This window comes from Aythya marila (genome assembly GCF_965140915.1).
Source record: "Aythya marila genome assembly, chromosome: 2".
Taxonomy (NCBI): Eukaryota; Metazoa; Chordata; class Aves; order Anseriformes; family Anatidae; genus Aythya; species Aythya marila.
This window is the reverse complement of record NC_139043.1, coordinates 156,608,985-156,627,711: the sequence shown is the minus strand read 5'-3', so window position 1 is coordinate 156,627,711 and position 18,727 is coordinate 156,608,985. Positions and strand designations below refer to the sequence as shown.

Here is an 18,727-nt window from a genome sequence, read left to right as displayed (position 1 = left end):
GGGCTGGCGCCAGCTGGAGAGGGAGAGATGGGGAGAAGGGACTGGTTTTACTTGCAGGGTGGGGGGCTTGGTTTCGGGGAGGAGGTGTGCCTGCCGGGGGAGGCCCCAGAGCAGAGGGGAGGGAGCAGGGCTGTGGGTGGGAGCCCGGCAGGGCGGTGGGGAGAGCTGTGGGGTGGCCCTGGGTGGAAGGGGCTTACACTGGGGGCATTTCAGGGGGAGGGAGAGCAACAGAGGAGTTTGCTGGGGCAGCGACAGAGGGGCAATAGGAACAGGAAGGGGAGCTTGGGGGATCCTTGCTTTGAATAGGACTGGGGGCAGCCCAGAACCCCTTTTGGGGCAGTGCCCATCTGGAGAGGGACTCGGGGGACGTGGTCCCTGGCGGTGCCAGTGACCATTAGTGCAGGTGCCCGGAGCAGGTTCCACCGCAGCAAGCCCCCAGGGTCACACCATGCCCACGTGGGGCGGTGCCCCAGCCCCACTTACCCCCCCACCTCACCAGGCACCGTGTCACGATGCCTGCCACGCACCGCCCCAACGCCTGCCCCATCCTCAGCACCTGCCGCCCCTACGAGCCTCGCCGTGCCTGCTGGAGCCCCAGGGCAGCGGGAGCTTTAACCAGGAGCCATCGTCCCAGGAGGTTCCTGACCCTGACCCACTCCTGGGCATGCCAGGGGCAGGGGTCAGCATCCTCCCGCTGTGCTCGGGGGCTGGCGGTGCCGTGCCGTAGCGCCGTGCGGCTGTTGCCCTATGCCCACTGTCACCTGGCCGCTGCCCAGTGCAAGTGCAGGCAGTGCCGCATTCCTCGCATGCCTGAGACCTGCGCGAGTGCCTCCGGCTGCCGCAGCTCCTGGCGCAGCCCCACAGCACCCAGCTGGGCCCCTCTGCTCCGGACCTCTCCTACCTGCCCACGGTGGTCGCAGGACGGGTCCGCCCGGCAGGTGCCCGCAGTCCCGCTGCTTTCACCGCTGCTTCCTGCCGGGGACTGGAGCGCGCTTAAAACCTTTCCCTTCCCCGCCCCTGGGGATGACACACCAGCCCAGCCCTGTGCCATAAGCTCATGGATCAGCCCTCCCCACGGCTTCATCTATGCCCAACGCCCCCCTTGCCGTGGTCTGGCTGCACATGGCCCCGCTGGGCTGCGTCCCTGTGCCCCATCACCGCAGCCTGCCCTGTGCCCTTTGGGCAGGAGTGGGCCATGCTCTGAGCAGGGCAAGGGGCATGTGGGTCCCCAGCTGGCCACGATGCCCATCGGTGGTCCTGTCCCACAGGCAACCACCTGCTCGGGCAGTGCCCTCTGTGGAAGAGGAGGGAGAAATGGGGAGAGACAACAGGGCCTTTGTGCCTGCGCTGCTCTCATCTCCAGCAGCCTCTCCTCCTTTTCCCCATCTCGCAGCAGCCCCATAACCACCCCTGACCCCAGCAGCTCGCCCACTGAATGCTAAAATGCCCCAGCACCTCATCTGGGTGGCAGCTCTCACCCAGCTCCCCTCCTATGGCAGCCCCTGCTGTCCCCATCACCCCGTGCATGCTGTGTGTCCGTCCCCTGCCGTGTGTCCATCCCCTGCCCAGTTGGCCACTGCGATGCGTCCACACCCTGGGCTGCAGCTGCAGGGCTGACAGACCCCAGCTCCCAGCTGGCACCAAGGCAGCTGAGGAGGGAGTGGGGGACCCCCATTCCTGCCCCCCCAACTTTGCCCTCATCCTGTTTTCCGACATGGATGTGCAGGTGGAGCCCGCACTGCCCCAAACATGCCCAAGCCACCCTACTGCTGCCTGAGTCACCTGCGCACCCCTCCTCTGCCTCCGTCACCAGCCCCACGCCTTTCCCCGGACCCCGCTCCCAGCCCCACACCCTGCTCCCCATCTCCACCCTGGGCTCCCCTGCTCCTATCACCGGGGCCACGGGTGCTTGGTGGGCCCCAAAAATAATCAGGCACCAGGCACGGGTAGGGGGGCCTCTGGGGATCTGGGCGCTGCGGGGTCATGCTGCAGCCCCGTCCTGGTGCCAGCCCTGCGCCGTGCCGGGGAGGACGGATACGTGCTGCTTGGGCAAGGTGTTTATGGTGTGTAGGAGTGTGTTGTCTGGAGAGCTGCCGGTATCCAGGCGCGGGGCTGGATGGGCGAGCTCCTGGCACAGCGTGGTCCAGCAGGCACATGGGGATGGCTCCTGCTGTGGGTCCCCGTGGCAGCAGCGCTGCACCCCACGCGGAGACAGCCCCATGCTCGGTGTAGCCGTGTGCCCACGCAGGGACCCGCTCCGTGCCCGCTGCCTGAGCAGTGCAGAGCCCAGTGCTCCGGGACTGCAAACACCCTCGGGCCCACCCCGGGCAGCAGAACTGTGGCACCAAGAGAGGGGCTGGCCCAGGTGCCGTCAGCAGGCGATGCCCCACAGCTGAGGGTGATGTCCAAATGGGGCAGCACCAGCAGTGGATGCAGTTTCCCCCTGGCAGGGCCAGCAGCCAGCTCCCTGTTACGGTGGTACGCTGGGAGGAGGCTGTGTGCCGAAAACCAGTGTGGGTTTCCAATGGCCACATGGGCATTGCCAGTGACTGTTGCAGAGGTTTCACTCCCAGGAGGAGCCGGGGAGCCTTAATCCAAAGGCAAACAGTGATGAGTGCTTGGCTCTGCAGAGGGATCAGCACCAACATGTTGGAGTGGTGCCGTCACCGCAGAGCTTCCCGCAGGCGAGGCTGACCCGCTGGCCTCTAGTGGGGTCCTGGACCCATCCACGGCCTCCCCAAGGCTGTGCTGCCCTCAGCTGCGAGCAAGGATGGCCCCGTGGCTGCAACAGGGCCAGGAACGGTTCACAGGGGCCAGGACAGCAAGACACATCTTGCCAGGGGCCAGGCAGCTGCCGGGGATCATCCCCTTGCTTTCCTGAAGAGGAACTGTGCTGGGCTGTGCTAGGTTGTTCTGCTGCTACGCCTGCCGACAATGTTTTGCTTTTGCTTTTTTGGGCACGCTGCCCAAACACAGGGGAAAGCATCTGGTTACGGTAATTAGCAGTAATGTGTGGTTGCAATTCATGCGTATGCATTTGAACTAACCGTCTGTGGCTTAACCAAAACATCTTAGCTGCTAACAAAGAAAAGGGCTCAAACCAGCCAGGGCACCTCTCCCGGCCCATGGGCGGCTGTGGCTCAGTCTGGAGGATTCTGTTCGCTCCCAGGAGCCGCAGTGAATCCCCTGCTCCCCGGGCTGCTGAGCCAGACGGGCTGCAGAGAGAGGCTTGCTGGGGGCAACGGGAAGCTCATGGGCAGCCCACAGGCGTGCACATGGGGATGCGGATGCTCAGCGGTGCAGGAATGATCCCAGGGTGGCCAGGACCCCCTCAGCTGGTGGGGATAGCTGAAGGAGACCACCACGGCAGGCTGGTGGGCACCGCGGGGAGGGCGCTGCAGCAAGGGAGCAGCACTGGAGGTGCTCAGCCAGCACCACGCTGTGTGCCCCACGGGGCCACCTCTCCTGAGGCAGCCAGGCTGTGCTGGCCAGCTGCAGGGAGCGTGGCCCCACAAGGGCACACCAGCACGGGCAGTGCAGCTGGGACGGGCTGGGATGGGGCGAGGTGTGCAGGAGCTGGCCCGTGCCCAGCTGGGACGCGGCGGGGCTCAGGCCAGACGCTGAGCTCAGCACCAGGAGGTATCTGCTGTGGCTCTGCTGCCAGGTACCTGCACTCACACACACGAAAACTGCCTTGTGCAGGTAGGTGAGAGTGGGGGGATCACACACACGTGCCCATGAAAGTGGCGCACACGCGGGCTTGCACATGCACTGGCCCCAGCTCAGGAGCAGGGCTGGCATGCAGACATTGACCCCGGCAGTACCAAAGCCACCAAAAGCTGTCCTGTCAGCTGCTGTCCCCAGCATGCCACTACCTCCAGCCCCAGGGGCATTCTGTCCCTGTGCCTGGCCATTGGCTTTGCAGGATCAGGATGGGGCCCAGGGATGTGAGGTGGCTCCATCCGGGGCTGTGCAGGGTGCACGGGGCAGGCACACGGGGCTGGCCCCTGCTCCTGGGGTTCCCACAGCCAGGGCAGGCACCGGGGCGGTTGGGGAGCAGGGCAGCATCCCCGTGGCCCTCCGTGGGGACCCACTGGTGGTAGGGCTGTTCCACCACGCAAGCAGGGCCCCACACAGCCGGAGGGCTCCACTGGGACAGCTCGGATGCGGGGGTTTAGCTGCCTGTGCCCGGCCGTGCTGCCCATCCGGGGCTGAGCCTCCAGCACTGTGTCCCTGCACTTGGCAGCTGCCCGCTGGCTCACTGCCCCCACGAACCACTCGTGCAGCAAAGCAAGGCAATGTGCTTGCAGCCCTGTGACGCTCCCCCCACAGCAGGACAGGCAGCAGGAGACAGTCAGCTCCTTGGCACCGTGCTGCCACGAGGATGGCGCAGCAGCAGGGGGTCCCTGTGCTCCTCAGGCCTCTGTGGGTGCCGGTGCCTGCCCAGCCCTACGAGCAATGCGGGGCCACACGCGCTCCCCCCGCTGCCCCACGCCTGTTGTCTTTGCGTCCCAGCCAGAGTCGGTGCCTGGGGCCCTGGATGCGGCTGACACAGGCTGGTGGTGCCGGTGGTGCGGGGTGTGTTCCCCGCCTGGGAGGGGTGGATGCCATTTCCACAGGCAGAGGAATGTGCAGTGCAATCCGTGTCGGCCGCCCCAGCCCACGCCGGCAGCACTGCGCGGAGCAATGTGGGTGCGTTGGTGGATGCTCTGCTCTGCGGGGCGCAGGGGGGCTCGGTGATGGGCAGGGGGCTGCAGGGGCCCTTTCGTGTGGGCTGGATGGGGCACGGGCACTGGTGCATTTCCAGACCTGTCCCCCTTTGGCGGTGTCCAACGCAGAAGTATTTTGTTCAGGAAAAATGAGTGCAGAGGCAGTTTTAGGGGACAGTGGTGTAGAAGTGGGACTAAATCCCTGAATCCCATGAGAGCCAACAGGATGAGGGTAAGGGAGGAGGCGGACAGGCAAATCCCAGACCCCACTGGAAGATCAGCAGAGGGCTGTGGCTGCCTTGGGTCACGGGGGTCTTGGACTCATTTCCCAACACAGAGAGGTGCCAGGGAAGGGCTCTGCCGCTGTGACACCAGGGGACAGTCCCCACACAGGGTGTCCCTGCGGGGTCACAGCCACATCTCCACCGTGAGCAGTGCCTCAGGACCCAGGCCCAGGCTGTCCTGCAGCCATGCATCCTGTTGTGGTTTAACCTGGTTTAAAGCAGGACAAATCCCCATCCCAGCTTCCCCTGGCACTGCCGGACCAGTAACACCACTGCGGGGCCGTGCTGGCCTGGGACCTCGCGTCTGGAGGCTGTGGGGCCAGAGGAGGGCAGCGGGCACACGGGGACGGCGATGCTGCATGTCCCGGCGATGCCTGCCATGGGCGTGGGGCACAGCACAGGCCTGGCCCCCCTCCCTGGGCAGAGGTGCTGGGCACAGCAGGAACCCCAGCAACGCTTTCCTCAGAAAGGAGGTAACGTGGCACGGCGCCTGCTGGCACCCGCGGTGGCAGCCCGGGCTTGTCAGCCTCGGCCCCAGCGCTGCGCGTCTCCGCCGGTGGCACGGGGCTGGGAGCACTGCCCCCCGCGCTGCTGCGCAGGGACAGGCAGCAGGGTGAGCGGACAGACAGACTGCAGCAAGCCCCGGGTGCTTATAGAAAAAGAAATCTACTCTTTATTGTGGCTGGCAGGGCCGTGCCCCGGCCAGGGTTACATTCAGCTCTACTGCTGTCCGGTTAGCGGGGTGGCGGTGAACATGCGTCAGCAGGGCAGGGACCCGCCACCCGAGGGGTGCTGCGGGCGGGATGGGGGCACGGGGACCCCCGCCGGTGGCAGCCCCAGCCCTGCCGGGGCGGGGGACAGCTGTGGCCAGGGCCTGGTGCGCACACACCACAGGCCCACGGGGTGAGGGTTAGCACCAGAAATGGGGCTCTGCACCCGGTGAGGGGCCCCGGCGCCCGGCTGCGGCACCCTGCCACCTCCCACCTCTCACCAGGCACGGGCAGGCGGCGAGGGCAGGCTCCCTGCCGGGTGGTGCCAAATGCCCGGGGCCTCAGCAGCTGCCTTAAGAGAACAGGAGCCTGGGGGAGACAGGCGGGGGCCATCCCCAGGGCACAGGGGCCACCGGGGCCCTGGGGGAGCCCAGCACCGCGATGATCCAGGCCGCCCGCAGCTGCCCCGGGTGCTCCAACTGTGGCACCCGCCTTGCCGGGTGGGGTGGTGGGGCTGGGGGATGTGCCAGCCAGAGCCTGGGGGTGGTTTGGTGTGTGTCGGGGGACGCTTGCATATATGCTGGGGTCAGTGATGGACAGACAGCTCAGCCCTTGCCGGTGGGCACCCTCTCGCAGGGCCGCAGCGCGGTACCGGAGCGCGCAGGGCGGCCACCCTCGGCCCGGAGACCCGTGGGGCGCACGGCTGCAGCTTCGCCGTCCTCAGCCCCGTGGCGGGCGGCCTCCGGGGAGAAGAGTCCTGAGTGGGGCCGGCCAAGGGTGCTGGGCGCAGGGCGGGTGGCTGGGGGGGCTCAGCGGCAGGGGCTGCAGCGCTCTGGGGGGGACCCCTCGGGCGGCTCTGAAAGGAAGGGGCAGGGCTGGAGCGGCTGCCTCGCTCCTGGGGCTGGGGGACAGACCCCACCCTGACCCCCACCTCCCGGACGGCTCCTGCTCCCCACGCTTCACCCCCCTGCTCCCCCAGGCCTGCCCAGCCCACAGCAGCCCCACAGCCCCCCACCCCACGTTGGCACAGCCCTCACCTGGGGGTGCCACGTCCGGGCTCTCCTCGGCCGCGGTGAACTGCAGCTCGGCCCCATCGGGCAGCAGGGAGCCCCGGGAGCGGGGGCACCGGTCCCCAGAGCGCGTCCTCCGCAGCACCGACTGGGGAGGGAAGAGACACAGGGGCTGCAGTAGTGTTGGGGGGGTCAGCGCTGCTAGGACGGGGGCTCGGGGCTCCCCAGCCCTTACCTTCCTGGCCAGCGGGCTGCTGGGGGCTGAGGCGCTGCTGTAGAGGCTGAGGCTGGAGTTGGAGCGGCTGGGGGACAGCACTTTGGAGGAGGGGGCCGACTGGTTCCCCGCGCACTTGGCCGCGGTGGCCCCGAAGGCATCTGGGGACAGGTACTTCTCGTTGATCTTCAGGTTGGTCCTGCCCTTCACTGGGGAGGGACAGCAGAGGCGGTGAGACCCCAGAGCACACAGCACAGACCCGCGGGGCGCCGGCTGGGCGCGGGGACGGCCGTGCCCACCTCTGCAGGGGTCGTTCTTCACCAGGAACTCATCCAGCGCAATCCAGCCCCCGCCAACCCGCACCATCAGGGTGCTGCGCAGGATCCGCACCATCCGCAGCTGCTGCGACTCCCCAAACTGTGGGGAGAGAAGTGTGAGGGCACGGCGAGCTCTGGAGGGGTTTGGCTGGGCCGGGGGCTGGGCACTAGGGCAGGACCCAGCACCCAGCGGTGCCTGGCACCAGCCCACCAGGTCCCCCCTCCATCAGCACAGATGCTGGGTTTTCCCCGCAGACAGGCAGGGGAAGGAGCTCCTTGCTGGGGCGCAGAATGGGTGCTGCTGCCATAGGCACGTGGGAAAGGGGGCAGCCACCCGTGTCCCACGTCCCCCTGGGGACAGGGATCCCATGGGACATGGGGGGCTCTCCCGTGCCCTCTCTGCGCCACTGCAAAGGCTCTGACAGCAGGGGCCGTGGAGCTGGGGGACCTCAGCACGGTGCAGGCTGTGCGTGGGTGTCAGAGCAAGCCCAGGACCCCCGGCCGGGGGGTGACAGCAGCGGGGGGCAGCAGGGGGGGGCTGGCACCTACCCGGTACCTGTTGGCGCTGATCTGCTCCACCTGGAAGCGCTTGGCACAGTTGCACTGGGCCACCTGCCTGTTCACCTGGAAGACAGCCCGCGTGGGTCAGGCCCATGGCCGGGCACCAGCCTCGTGCCACCGCGGCCCCCTGGCCGTACCTCGTCCTGGATCTGGTCGGCATCCGCAGTCCGGCGCAGCGGGTCCCGGTTGGGGTGCAGGGTGCTGACAAATTCGTAGTAGTCGATGAAGCCGTCCCCGTTCATGTCAAAGATGCTCGCCACGGCGTTCATCTCCAGGACGTTGGTGGGGAACTCTGGGGAGGGACGGGGACCCTCAGCCCCGCTGTGCCCTGCGCACCCCGGTACCAAGCGCAGCCAGCGCTGGCACTGAGCCTGGGTCCTCCTCCCGGGGGGGGGCCGGCTGTCAGCTCCTGCCCCCACCACTCCCAAACTGCCCCATCCCAGGGGGCACAGCCCCATGAGCCAGTCCCAGCCCACCACGGGTCCTGGGCACACTCACTGGAGGAGAGGACACTCTCGATGAACTCCCGCTGGCTGATGCGCCCATCCTGGTCCCTGTCGATGCCACGGAAAACATCCAGGACCCGGGACTTCATCTGGCTGATCCACTGCATGTAACGCTTCCTCCAGACCCCAAAGTCGAAGTGAGCGAACTCCTCCAGCTCGGAGAGGCACAGAGGAATTAGCACGGCCGCAGGAAAGCCGCTCAGTCCCCACCTCAGCACCCGCGCTGGGGCTCAGCCCTGATGCTGTGCCAACAGCTTGCTCCCAGCCCTGACCCATTAAAGATGGGCGCAGGGGACCCAGGACCCCCAGCTCGGGGTTGCACTGGGGAGCTGCAGGCTCCAGTGAGGCCGGCTCCGGTCCCTTGGGGTCACCCCCTATCCATGGGGACATGTGGGGACAGGGTCAGGGAAGGCTCCTGGCTCTGCCTGTGCTGTTCCACTGACCCCGGGGCCATCCCCATCTGTGCACAGGGAGGGAGCTGCTGGCACGAGCCAGGGCTGCAGCACTGCCCCTACCTCCCGCAGGCGCTGCAGGGCCGTCTCCAGCCGGTACTGCCTGTCCAGAGCCAGGAGCCAGAGCTGCTGCCAGCGGTGCAGGAGCTGGGCCATGAGGGGCGTCTGGGGCTCCAGCCCCCCAAGTGGCACCGTCGGAGCGCCCTGCGCCTTCCCCACGCTGCGGCGCCCTGCAGCCAGCACAGGCAGGGGTGAGGGCACGGCCGGGGGTCCGGGGCGCAGCGTGGGGGCAAAGGGGCTCTTACGTGTGGCCAGTCTGCGGGCGGCTGGTGGCCCCAGCTCAGTGGCCAGCTTCTGCTTGCAGCTCTTGGTGACCTTCTCCACGTCAGGCTGCTTGCGGTTCAGCTCTTCCATGAACACCTGCCACAGGAGGCCGGCACTGAGCGCCCACCTGCCGTGCCAGAGGGTCCCCCAGGCGTGCCCCCCACCCGCCAGCACAGCTGGAGCACGGGGCTGAAGCCAAGAGCGTGGCCACCCACCAAACAGCCCCAGGACAGTCCTGCATCAGCATCCTTCTCAGTGGAAGCAGCAGCTCAGGCATGCACCCAGAGCGCCGCAGCATTGTGCATGTGCCAGCTGCAGCCACAAATGCACCCAAAGGTCCTCAGTGGGGCTGAGCACTCCCACCGGTGCCAGGAGGGTACAGGGAGGACGGTGAGCCCCCGGCATGGCAGGGAGCTGTCTGCAGGGCCCTCACCGCGTGCTGGGCATTGAGCTCCTCCAGCTGCTCAGCCTCCTCCGGCAGCGGCTCCTGGTCCCGCAGGCTCAGCGCCTCCTCGGCGGCCGTGATCCAGTCGACGAGCTGGGCCATCTCCTCCCGCTCGGCCGCCAGGCTGGCCCGCTGGGCCTGCAGCCTCTCACCCTGCTGCTGCGCCCAGCTCAGCACCTACGGCAAGGGGCAGGGGCTGAGCCACCAGGGCTGGCGGTGGCGCGGTGCCGGACACGCGGTGGTGGCACTGTGCCGGCAGCCCCAGCTGCTCACTGCTGCGGGGGGGTGAAGTCTGCATCTGGGGAGCCACGGCCCAGCCCTGCCGTGGGGCAGGAGCACAAAACCCTGTCCAGCTGCCCCAGTGACCACAGGATAGGAGCACTGGGCAGGGACACGAGTGCTCCAGGACCCTACGTGCCACGGGGCGGGAGCATGGGGCAAGAATGTGGATGCTCCGGGACCTATCCCTGCCCGTGGGGCCAGCTGGGTCAGTGCTGACAGCTCTGCCCCTCATGTGCCAGGGACCTTGCAGCTCCTGGGGTTGCCACCAGTGCTTTGAGCACCACTGCTCAGCACATCCCTGCGGGTGGTGGCCAAACGTGCCTGTACCCAGGGCCGTGCTGCTGCCGACGTGCTCACTGCCCCTGCAGCATCCTCGCTATCTGGGGTGAGCGGGGCTGCGGGTGAGGGCAGCCCCGCAGGTGTCGGGACGGGACGTGCTGCTCCACACCCTGGGGCACCTTCAGATCAGATGCACGGATCCCTGCTCACTGAGGGCTTTGTGCGGGGATCGGCCAAACCAGACAGACCCGTTCAGGGAGGAATGGGAACCGGGAGGAATGGGAGCGGGGAGCACTGGAAACGGGGAGCACTGGGAACATGGGGAGCACTGGGAACGCTCTTCTCTGCAAATCCACAGAGCAGGGAGCCCCTGGGGGAGCGGGATCTGGGTGGGGATCCCCGAGCCTCTGCTCCCCAGGGACCAGGGGAAGCTTTCTCATGCGCATGGAATGAGCCACCGGCCCGATGGGGTTGGAGAGACCGTGGGTGCTCCCCTGCATGGCCCCGGGGTGGGGGGCTGTGTGGGGCTGTGTGGGGCTGTGTGGGGCTGTAGGGGGCTGTGTGGGGCTGTGTGGCTGCTCCCTGGTGGGACGGACGGAGCCGGGGCACGCAGCTCACCTCCTGGAAGCGGCTCTTGGCGACGGTGACCCAGGATTTGATGGTGATGATGGAGTCTGGGTGGCTGGTGGAGAGGATCTCCTCCCCCAGCGAGGTGATGCACTCCAGCTCCAGCTGCTGGCACTGCAGGGACTTCATCAGCTCCTGGGAGGGCACACAGAGTGTGGTACTGCGGGGTCCCAGCCCCCCGCATCCCGCTGCAGACCCCAGAGATGCTGGGACCAGCTCCCATCCAGCCAGGCATCCAGGCAGGGAAAGGGTGTAGGGTGCTTGGGGCCCCAAATCTCCATGCCTTGGGGTGCTTGGGGCCCCAGACCCCCAATGGGACAAGCAATGGGACATCCTGGAGCAAGAGCGGAGATGTGCCTGGCGGTGGGGGCTGGCACTGACCTGCAGCTGGTTCTGGCACTCCTGCACAGCCGCCTCCTCCTCGGGGAAGACGCCGTACTTGAGGGTTTTCTCTGACTCGGACAGGCGCCCCAGGAAGGACTGCACCAGGGTGTGAAACTCCTCTGCCTGCCACGACAGCCCGGGACCTGCTCGGTGCCCACCCTGCAGCCCCCCGCCCCTGGCCAGCTGCCCACGAGGCACCCGGCACAGCCGCTTCTGTGCAGCCCCAGCCCCGCTGAGACCCCACAGCAGGACAGCGGGGAAGATCTTCACCCCAAACACTCCTCGGGACACAACTTTCCCTGACCCCCATTGGTACATCCCCTCTGAGAAGGACACCCCGTGCAGCACCCTGCCTCGTGCACAGGCGCCCTCCGTACACGTGCACCTCCAGCAGGTGCCTGCAGCACCCAACCTGGCACCCTGCTGCAGCACCTTGCGACACAGCCACCCACAGCCCAGCACCCCACACAGCACCCTGCAATGCACGGCCACCCACAGCCCCACAGCACCCCACAAAGCACGGCCACCCACAGCTGTGCACCCCATGCAGCACCCCGCAATGCACAGACGTGTGCAGCCTTCCCATGGGGGGCTCCAGCTGCAGCCCCGAACCTCGCAGCCCCCCGGTCACCGCCCGCACCTGCCGGAGCGCAGCCTCCAGCCGGGCCTGCTTGGAGACGGAGAGCTTGCAGACCAGGTCCCACCGCGTGCTCAGCTCCTCCATCTGCTTCTGCAGCCACTGGGAGTCCACGCTGCTGCTGCCGCGGGTCAGGTCCCGCACCGAGCGCTTCAGCATCTTGATGCAGCTGGCTCGCTTGCCCAGCTCCTTCTGGAAGACCTGAGGGGGAGAGAGCAGGAGGGAGTGGGAGCTGACGGGGGTCCCAGTGGCTGTGCAAGTGCCCCAGGTGCACGGTACGTGGGGTGCGTGGGGCACGTGGGGCACCCCAGCACTGCTCGGCGTGATGGAGGGCTGCGGGCAGGGCTGGTGCTGAGCCCAGGGCTGCCCTGGGGCTGTCCCTCCCCAGGGGTCCCACGGGGCCAGGACGCAGCAGGCAGCCCCCTGCACGGCCCAGGACACCCACCTTATGCTTGTCCATCAGGTCACTGACCAGGTCCCGGTCCCCTCCGACGGGCACGTCCTCACTGAGCTGCGGCTCAGCGCGGTACAACCAGTCCATGAGAGCCTGCAGCGCGTCCGTGAACTTGCCTGAGAAGAGCAGGTCCTCCTCCAGCTTGTGCTGCCTGCAGGGGAGCAACCACAGCCCTGAGTGCCTGGGATTGTATAACCACAAGTCTAAGAAAAACAGAGTGGTTAATGTATATAATTTTTGTATCTTGCAAAGGAATGCTTTAGCAATTCGTGTCAATAGAGAGCTTGAAGGGAAATGTATTTGTAGGTTTTTCCTTGAAGTCTCTGATATCTGGGGGGTTTCAGAATAACTGCTAACTATTACGACTATTGCATGGGACACGATGCAAGTCTCTGCTATCTGGCCAGGAGATGAAGGAGATGGGGAGAGCTGAAGAACAACTAAAAGACAAAGCTAGCAGGGGATGTTGCACAAGTCTCTGACATACAGCCAAATTGGACAAAAGAGAAGGGCAAGAGGGAGGAAGACTATGAGCCTTCAGCACGAGAGACCCCCAGAGGGACCACCGGAGACTGATACGCATGCTCCAGTAGGAGGGTTTGGATTCCAGAAACTAATTATAATGACCCTGTTTTTTTTGAAGTAGTAATGAATATGTATCAGCCTAGGAGCACAAAAATCAGCTGCTTGATGTAACTGGTGTGCGTCCTGGTGGAGCAGAGACTCCCAGTGCACCCAGCACTGTTTGCTTACCTCTATTCCTTTAATAAATTGTAAACTTTGATTATAGTCCTATTTTGAAGACTGAGCCACTTATTACACCATCCCATCCCATCCCATCCCATCCCATCCCATCCCCAATCCCACCCCCAATCCCATCCCAACCCCAATCCCACCCCACCCCACCCTCCGGCACGGGGCAGGTGCCCTGACCTCTCGGCAGCCCGGCTGCACAGCACGTCCCAGCGCTCTTTCAGCTCCCCCAGCAGCTCCTCCAGCGGCTGCAGGTCCTCGGGGAGCCGGGCTCTCTCCCGCAGGGCCCTCCCGCTGCGCAGCGTGGCCTCGTACACCGGCCGCTTCGAGCGCAGCTCCCTCTGGAAAGCCTGAGGACAAGGGGGGGGTGAGCCCGGACCCCGGGGCTCAGCGGGGTGGCCGGGGGTGCTGATGCCCCTCACCCAGAGGCAGACGTGGAACGGTACCCAGCCGTGGCACAGGGTGGGCTGGGAATTGGGGAGCCCCTCTACAGCCCCCAGCTCTGCTCCCGCTGCCCTTGGCCAGGCAGTTTGGGACTCCCCCGCAGGGCAGCTCGCCCCTCACCTTGTGCTCAGCCAGCTGGCACTTGATCTCCTCCTGGCTCGTGGCCGTGTCCTGCGGCGCCTCCAGGGCCTGCTCCGCCTCGTCCATCCAGTCCAGGAGCAGCCGCCGGGACTCGCTGAACTGCAGCAGGGAGAGGGGACTCGTGCAGGGCGCACAGCGCCGGGGCACAGCGCCGAGGAGCCACGGGCAGCGCGGCACAGCTCCCTGCAGGGCCCGTGCCCTCGCCACCCCGGCCGGGTACCTGCTTGGTGCGCTTGCGAGCCTCCTCCAGAGCCGCCCCGCGCTCCGCCGTGTGCTGCAGCACCTTGCCCAGCCGCTCCTTGGCCGTCAGCACGAGGTTCTGGATCACGGCTCCGTCCTGCTTCCTGCTGAAGTCCTTCAGGCGCGACGCCACGGCCTCCAGGCTGCTCAGCTTTTCCCCGTGGGCATTTGCCTCCTTCACCAGGGCCTGAGGGCAGCCAGACGTGGCTGGGGTGCGTGGGCAAGCCCCTGAACCACGGGGCAAACCCACGCCACTGCCATATGGGGGGAGCCCTGGGGGCAGCCCGGGGGGATTTCCCCTGATGGTGCCAGTGCCGGTGCTGCTCAGGACCTCTCCGGAGGACCCCAGCCCCCAGGAGCCAGCCCACGGACACGGGGTGTCCCTCTGCGGGTGGGACAGAGCCCTGCCAGCCCGGCCACACTTGCCTTGTGCTCCTGGATCTGCACGGTGACAGTGTCCAGGATGAAGCTGGGGGGCGCGGGGGAGCTGAGGAGCTCCTCAGCGTGTGCCACCCAGCGCAGCAGCTCCTGCATGGTGCCGTGGAACTCGGTGGTGACGGTCAGCCCCTCGGCCAGGCGCTCCTGCAGGCACAGCGGGGATGCTGACCGGGATGGGTGCCCGCAGACCCCCGAGCTGGGCAGGGTCCGCACCCACGGGTGGGCAGCACACCCCCACCCCACGCACCTTCCTCTCCTGTGCCTCGGCGTGGACGCTCTCCCACTTCTGCTCCAGGATGCGCAGGCTGTGCTCGGTGCTGCAGGGCCGTGCCGCGCGGCAGGAGCCCAGCAGCCGCTGCAGACGGTCCCGCACGGCGTCGTACGTCTCCTGCTTGGACTCCATCTCCTTGCACAGCTCCTGCCGAGAGAGCCCGGTGTCAGAGCCCCGCGTCCCTGCCCCGAGTGGGACGGGGAGCAGAATGCTCCAGCTGTGACCAGGAGGCCTGGACAGGCAGGGAGAGGAGCAGAGGGGCTCTGCCCGTCTGGGGAGGGGAGGAGGCAGAGAAGGGTCCCAGCACCCCAGCGCAGAGGACAGAGGTGGGCACCCCCCAGGGATGTCTCTGCAGCTTGGGGGGACGTGGAGCTCACCAGGTGAGCGGCGAGCTTCTCTTTGGTGGTGTCTGGGTGGCCCCACGCCGGCTTGGAGAAGAAGAGCTGCAGCTCCACGTGCTCCAGCCACTGCAGCAGCTCCGTGATCTCCAGCGTGATGTCCTGCACCTGGGGGGAGGCGCAGGGGGCTCAGCACTGCCTCCGTGAGCAGGGGACGTGGCAGCGGGGGCGGCCGCCGTGCTCTGCACCTGGCTGAGGTTGTTCTCCAGCTCCAGCTGGCGGCTCTCGGTCTCGCTCTGCACCACGTCCCAGCGCTGGTTGAGCTGCTGCAGGCTGCGCTGCAGCCCCTCCACGCTGTCCCCCAGGCTGGAGAGCAGCAAGCCCTGCCCGGCCTCGTTGACGGACTGCACGGTGCGGGCATGGGACATCACGTCGTTCCGCAGCACCTGGGGACAGCACGGGGCCGTCAGGGCCAGCACCTCGCACCCCGCCGGGCACCTGGGCCACCTCCCTGCCCGCTCCAACGCTGCCATCACGGCACGGGGACTGGGGAGAGCCTTGGCAAGGGACGCCCAGAGCAGGGGCTTTTGTCCTCCAAGTGGCACAGGGCAGGTGCAAGGCAACAAATTTGCTGCTTCGTGGCTAGGATGGGGGATGGATGAGGCTGGGGCCACCCTGCCGTGCATGGCCCCCCCCGGCTGACATGCACCTCGCAGCACCCTGCTGACAGCAGGCACGGCACGAGCGTGCCCGGGCAAGGGGAAGGAGACAGCTCACTCCTTCCATGCTGTCACCGCGGGAGGGGACGCGTTCTCACACCGCCCGCCCCGAACCACAGACCTGCCTGGCCAAGCCACCATCACCCCGGGGCTCGACGCCTTGCGATGGGCTGGGCAGTGCCAGGAGCTGGGGGGAGCAGTGCCCTGAGGCACAACACGGCCCCACAGCAGAAAGACCTCAAGAGGGACCGCATGGTGCAATGGGACCCCACGGCAGGACCGTGCCCTTGGGGGACACACAGCCAGCAGCCTGGGGGCAGCCCGGGATGGGGCGTGCAGGGAGCCCCGTGCCACGGCCGCCCTCACCTTGTGCTTGGCCAGCTCGATCTCGCAGCTCTGCAGGTCGAGGCGCAGCAGCGTGGGGCCCTGCAGCTGCTCCGAGGTGTGGGACAGCCACTGCAGCAGCTCCTCCAGCTGGTGCTGGAACTGCCCCAGGCCCAGCAGAGCTGCCTCCAGCTGGTGCTGTTGGAGGCAAGGGCAGGATCAGGCACCCGTTCAGTAGGGTCAGCCCTGCCCACATGCACCCAGCACCGTGCACCGAGCAGTCCCACACATCCACTCTGCTGCGGCTCTCACCTCGTGCCCATCTCATGGCAGACCTGGTCACCAGCTCACACGCCACCACCGCCTCCCAGAGCTGCCACCCCAGCCCTGTCCCATGCCTGGGACCACCCTGCACTGCCCGAGCCCCCCTCACCTGGCGGCTGACGATCTCCTCCTCCAGGCGGTCCCAGCGCTGTCGGAAGTCGCTGAGCGGGGCCGGGGGGTCCCCCTGCCCCTGTCCCCCGGGGCCAGCTTGGTGCCGTAGGCTCTCCACGTCCACCTTGCACTGGTAGAGCTCCCGCTTGAACTCCTGCGGGGCAGATTGTAGAATCTGAGCACCAGTTAGGTTGAAAAAGACCCTCAAGATTATCGAGTCCAACCATCAGATGGGTGGTGGCACACGGTCCCTGGCCCTCTGACATGGAGCCATGGGCCTGAGGTGCCACCAGGCATGGCACAGCAAGGCATGGCACAGCATGGCACAGCATGGCACGGCATGGCACGGCATGGCATGGTTGGCACAGCCAAGTGGCATGGTACAGCATGGGAAGGCTTTGTATGGCACAGCATGGCACGGCACAGCTGAGTACGGCACACTACGGTACAGGATGCCATGGCACAGCACAGTTTGGAATGGCACGGCACAGCCTGGCACAGCCTGGCACAGCCTGGCACAGCTTGGCACGGGCACCTGGGCCCAGAGCTCCTCCTCGTGGAAAGCCAGGATCCCTGTCTGCTCAGGGCACCTTGGGCAGGAGGGATTCGGGCACCCCGGGCAGGTCCTGGCCACCCTCTGCAGACCATGAGCAGGTGCAGGGGGCACCAGCTCTGTCCAACACACCGTGCCAGGAGATACCCCGAGCGTCCGCCTGCCCCCTGCTCCCCACGCCCGACCCCAGGCCGGGGAGCCATCCTGCAGCACGGCACACCTTCAGCTCCGCCAGCTGCTGCTGCACCATGTCCAGGTCCCCACCGACGAGGAACTCCTCCGCGATGCGCAGCTCAGCCGCGTCCAGCCACTCGAACAGCCGCTGGGGACGGAGGGACCGAGGCGTTGGGGAGGGCGGGGGGCCCTAGGCGCTGTCCCCATCCCTCTCCCTGCACACGGGACACGCCAGCCCTCCCGGCACCCCACCTGCATGGTCTCTTGGTAGCTGACGGAGGCCTGGAGCTGCTCCTCGAGGCGGGCGTAGCGCTCCGTCCACACCTTGTTCAGGCTGTGCCAGGAGGAGTAGAGCTGCGGCAGGGCGCGAGGGTCAGCGGCACCGCGCGGAGCTCGGGGGGGTGGGCACCAGCACAGGGCGCAAGTCAGCCGGCACCACCACGGGATGCCAGGGACACCGTCCCCTGTGCAAGGACACCAGCCCAGAACACCCACCCACCCTGCAGCACAGCCCAGGGGCACCCAAGAGGGTTGGGAACGCGCCTGCCCCCCGGCCCCCCAGCCAGGGCGCTCACATCATCCAGGCTCTTGGTGACGTCGGGCTTGTCGGGGTCCCCGCAGGAGGACATCAGCTCCACGCCCAGGATGCCCAGCGTGTCCAGCTCGCCCTGCAGCGAGTCGATCTCCTCCCGCAGCGCCTGTGGGTGGGGAGGGGGCTCGGAGCTGCCCGTGCCGCGGGGCTGCCCTTGGGGACCCCTGCCCTGTACCTGCATGGTGCGGAGCCGCGTGCGGATGGCCTCGGGCTCGCCGCCAGCCTCCTCCAGGCCCAGCACCAGCTGCTGGGTGTCGCTCAGCGTCAGGGCCAGCTCCGAGAGGCCGTGCCAGAAGCGGTCGGCCAGCGCCAGCAGCTCCCGCAGCCAGCGCTCCTGCTCCTCGCAGCGGCCCCGCAGGCGGCCCCACTGGGACAGCAGCTGCGCCGTCCGCTCCTGGATCCCTGCGGGGCGCAAGAGGGACGGGGCTCGGCCTGGGGCGCCACGCGGGGCCCTGCACCCACACGGGGACGTGCTGCTCCCACACCCCCTGCCAGCACCTCTGGCAGCAGCGTCGGAGTTGGCTGCCTGCATGCTGGCCAGCAGCTCGGCGCCCTGTGCCTGCACGGTCTCCAGGGCCACCCCCAGCTTCTCCAGCTCGCCCAGGGCCAGGCTGTTCTCCCGGATCTGCTCCCGAAGGTGGGCCGTGTCGCCACGGACAGAGGGCTGGCTTTGCAGGCGGCTCTGCAGCCGCTCCAGGCACTCCAGCAGCAGGTCCATGCGCTCGGTCAGCTGGGGAAGGTGCAGCGGGACCGGCCCGGTCACCGGAGGGAAGCTCGGGGGGACCCAGCCCCCGTGCCGGCCGTACCTGGCTGTACCGCGGCAGCGCATCCTCCAGCACAGCGGCCGCCTGGCGCACACGCTCGCGGACACGGCAGTATTGCTCCTCTGCCTCCTGCCAGCGCTGCTGGAACGGGGCGCCCTGCTCCGGGCTCAGCTCCACCAGCTGCGTGGAGACGCGCTGCAGCTTCCCCATCAGGGGCCGGTGCTCCGCGATCGCCTCCCGCAGGCACTGGTGGCAGAGGAGAGGCCGTGGGAGCATGAGGAGCCACGGGACGGGGAGCACGGGGCCAAGCTCCTGCTCCATGGGCTGTCCTCTCCCACGTCCCCTC

The 18,727-nt window shown here is 67.3% G+C and overlaps 1 protein-coding gene across 1 annotated transcript in view; it reads right to left on the bottom strand.

Moving 5' to 3' along the window:
* Positions 1-5,706: 5,706 nt before the first annotated feature.
* LOC309875744 (microtubule-actin cross-linking factor 1, isoforms 6/7-like) overlaps positions 5,707-18,727 on the bottom strand; it is a gene marked incomplete at its 5' end in the record, with an annotated part of 28,610 nt that continues 15,589 nt past the window's right edge. The window contains 29 exons of the mRNA XM_082755417.1: positions 5,707-6,559; positions 6,741-6,861; positions 6,949-7,136; positions 7,227-7,344; positions 7,794-7,868; positions 7,943-8,097; positions 8,304-8,466; positions 8,827-8,993; positions 9,069-9,183; positions 9,521-9,709; positions 10,712-10,855; positions 11,102-11,227; positions 11,745-11,942; positions 12,187-12,346; positions 13,129-13,298; positions 13,513-13,632; positions 13,754-13,960; positions 14,200-14,355; positions 14,459-14,629; positions 14,860-14,988; positions 15,069-15,266; positions 15,906-16,061; positions 16,297-16,452; positions 17,072-17,173; positions 17,278-17,379; positions 17,601-17,723; positions 17,793-18,019; positions 18,116-18,347; positions 18,424-18,627. Coding sequence (XP_082611543.1) covers positions 6,513-6,559; positions 6,741-6,861; positions 6,949-7,136; positions 7,227-7,344; positions 7,794-7,868; positions 7,943-8,097; positions 8,304-8,466; positions 8,827-8,993; positions 9,069-9,183; positions 9,521-9,709; positions 10,712-10,855; positions 11,102-11,227; positions 11,745-11,942; positions 12,187-12,346; positions 13,129-13,298; positions 13,513-13,632; positions 13,754-13,960; positions 14,200-14,355; positions 14,459-14,629; positions 14,860-14,988; positions 15,069-15,266; positions 15,906-16,061; positions 16,297-16,452; positions 17,072-17,173; positions 17,278-17,379; positions 17,601-17,723; positions 17,793-18,019; positions 18,116-18,347; positions 18,424-18,627 — 4,419 coding nt within the window. The 3' untranslated portion in view covers positions 5,707-6,512. The remainder of the gene's footprint in view (positions 6,560-6,740; positions 6,862-6,948; positions 7,137-7,226; positions 7,345-7,793; positions 7,869-7,942; positions 8,098-8,303; positions 8,467-8,826; positions 8,994-9,068; positions 9,184-9,520; positions 9,710-10,711; positions 10,856-11,101; positions 11,228-11,744; positions 11,943-12,186; positions 12,347-13,128; positions 13,299-13,512; positions 13,633-13,753; positions 13,961-14,199; positions 14,356-14,458; positions 14,630-14,859; positions 14,989-15,068; positions 15,267-15,905; positions 16,062-16,296; positions 16,453-17,071; positions 17,174-17,277; positions 17,380-17,600; positions 17,724-17,792; positions 18,020-18,115; positions 18,348-18,423; positions 18,628-18,727) is intronic.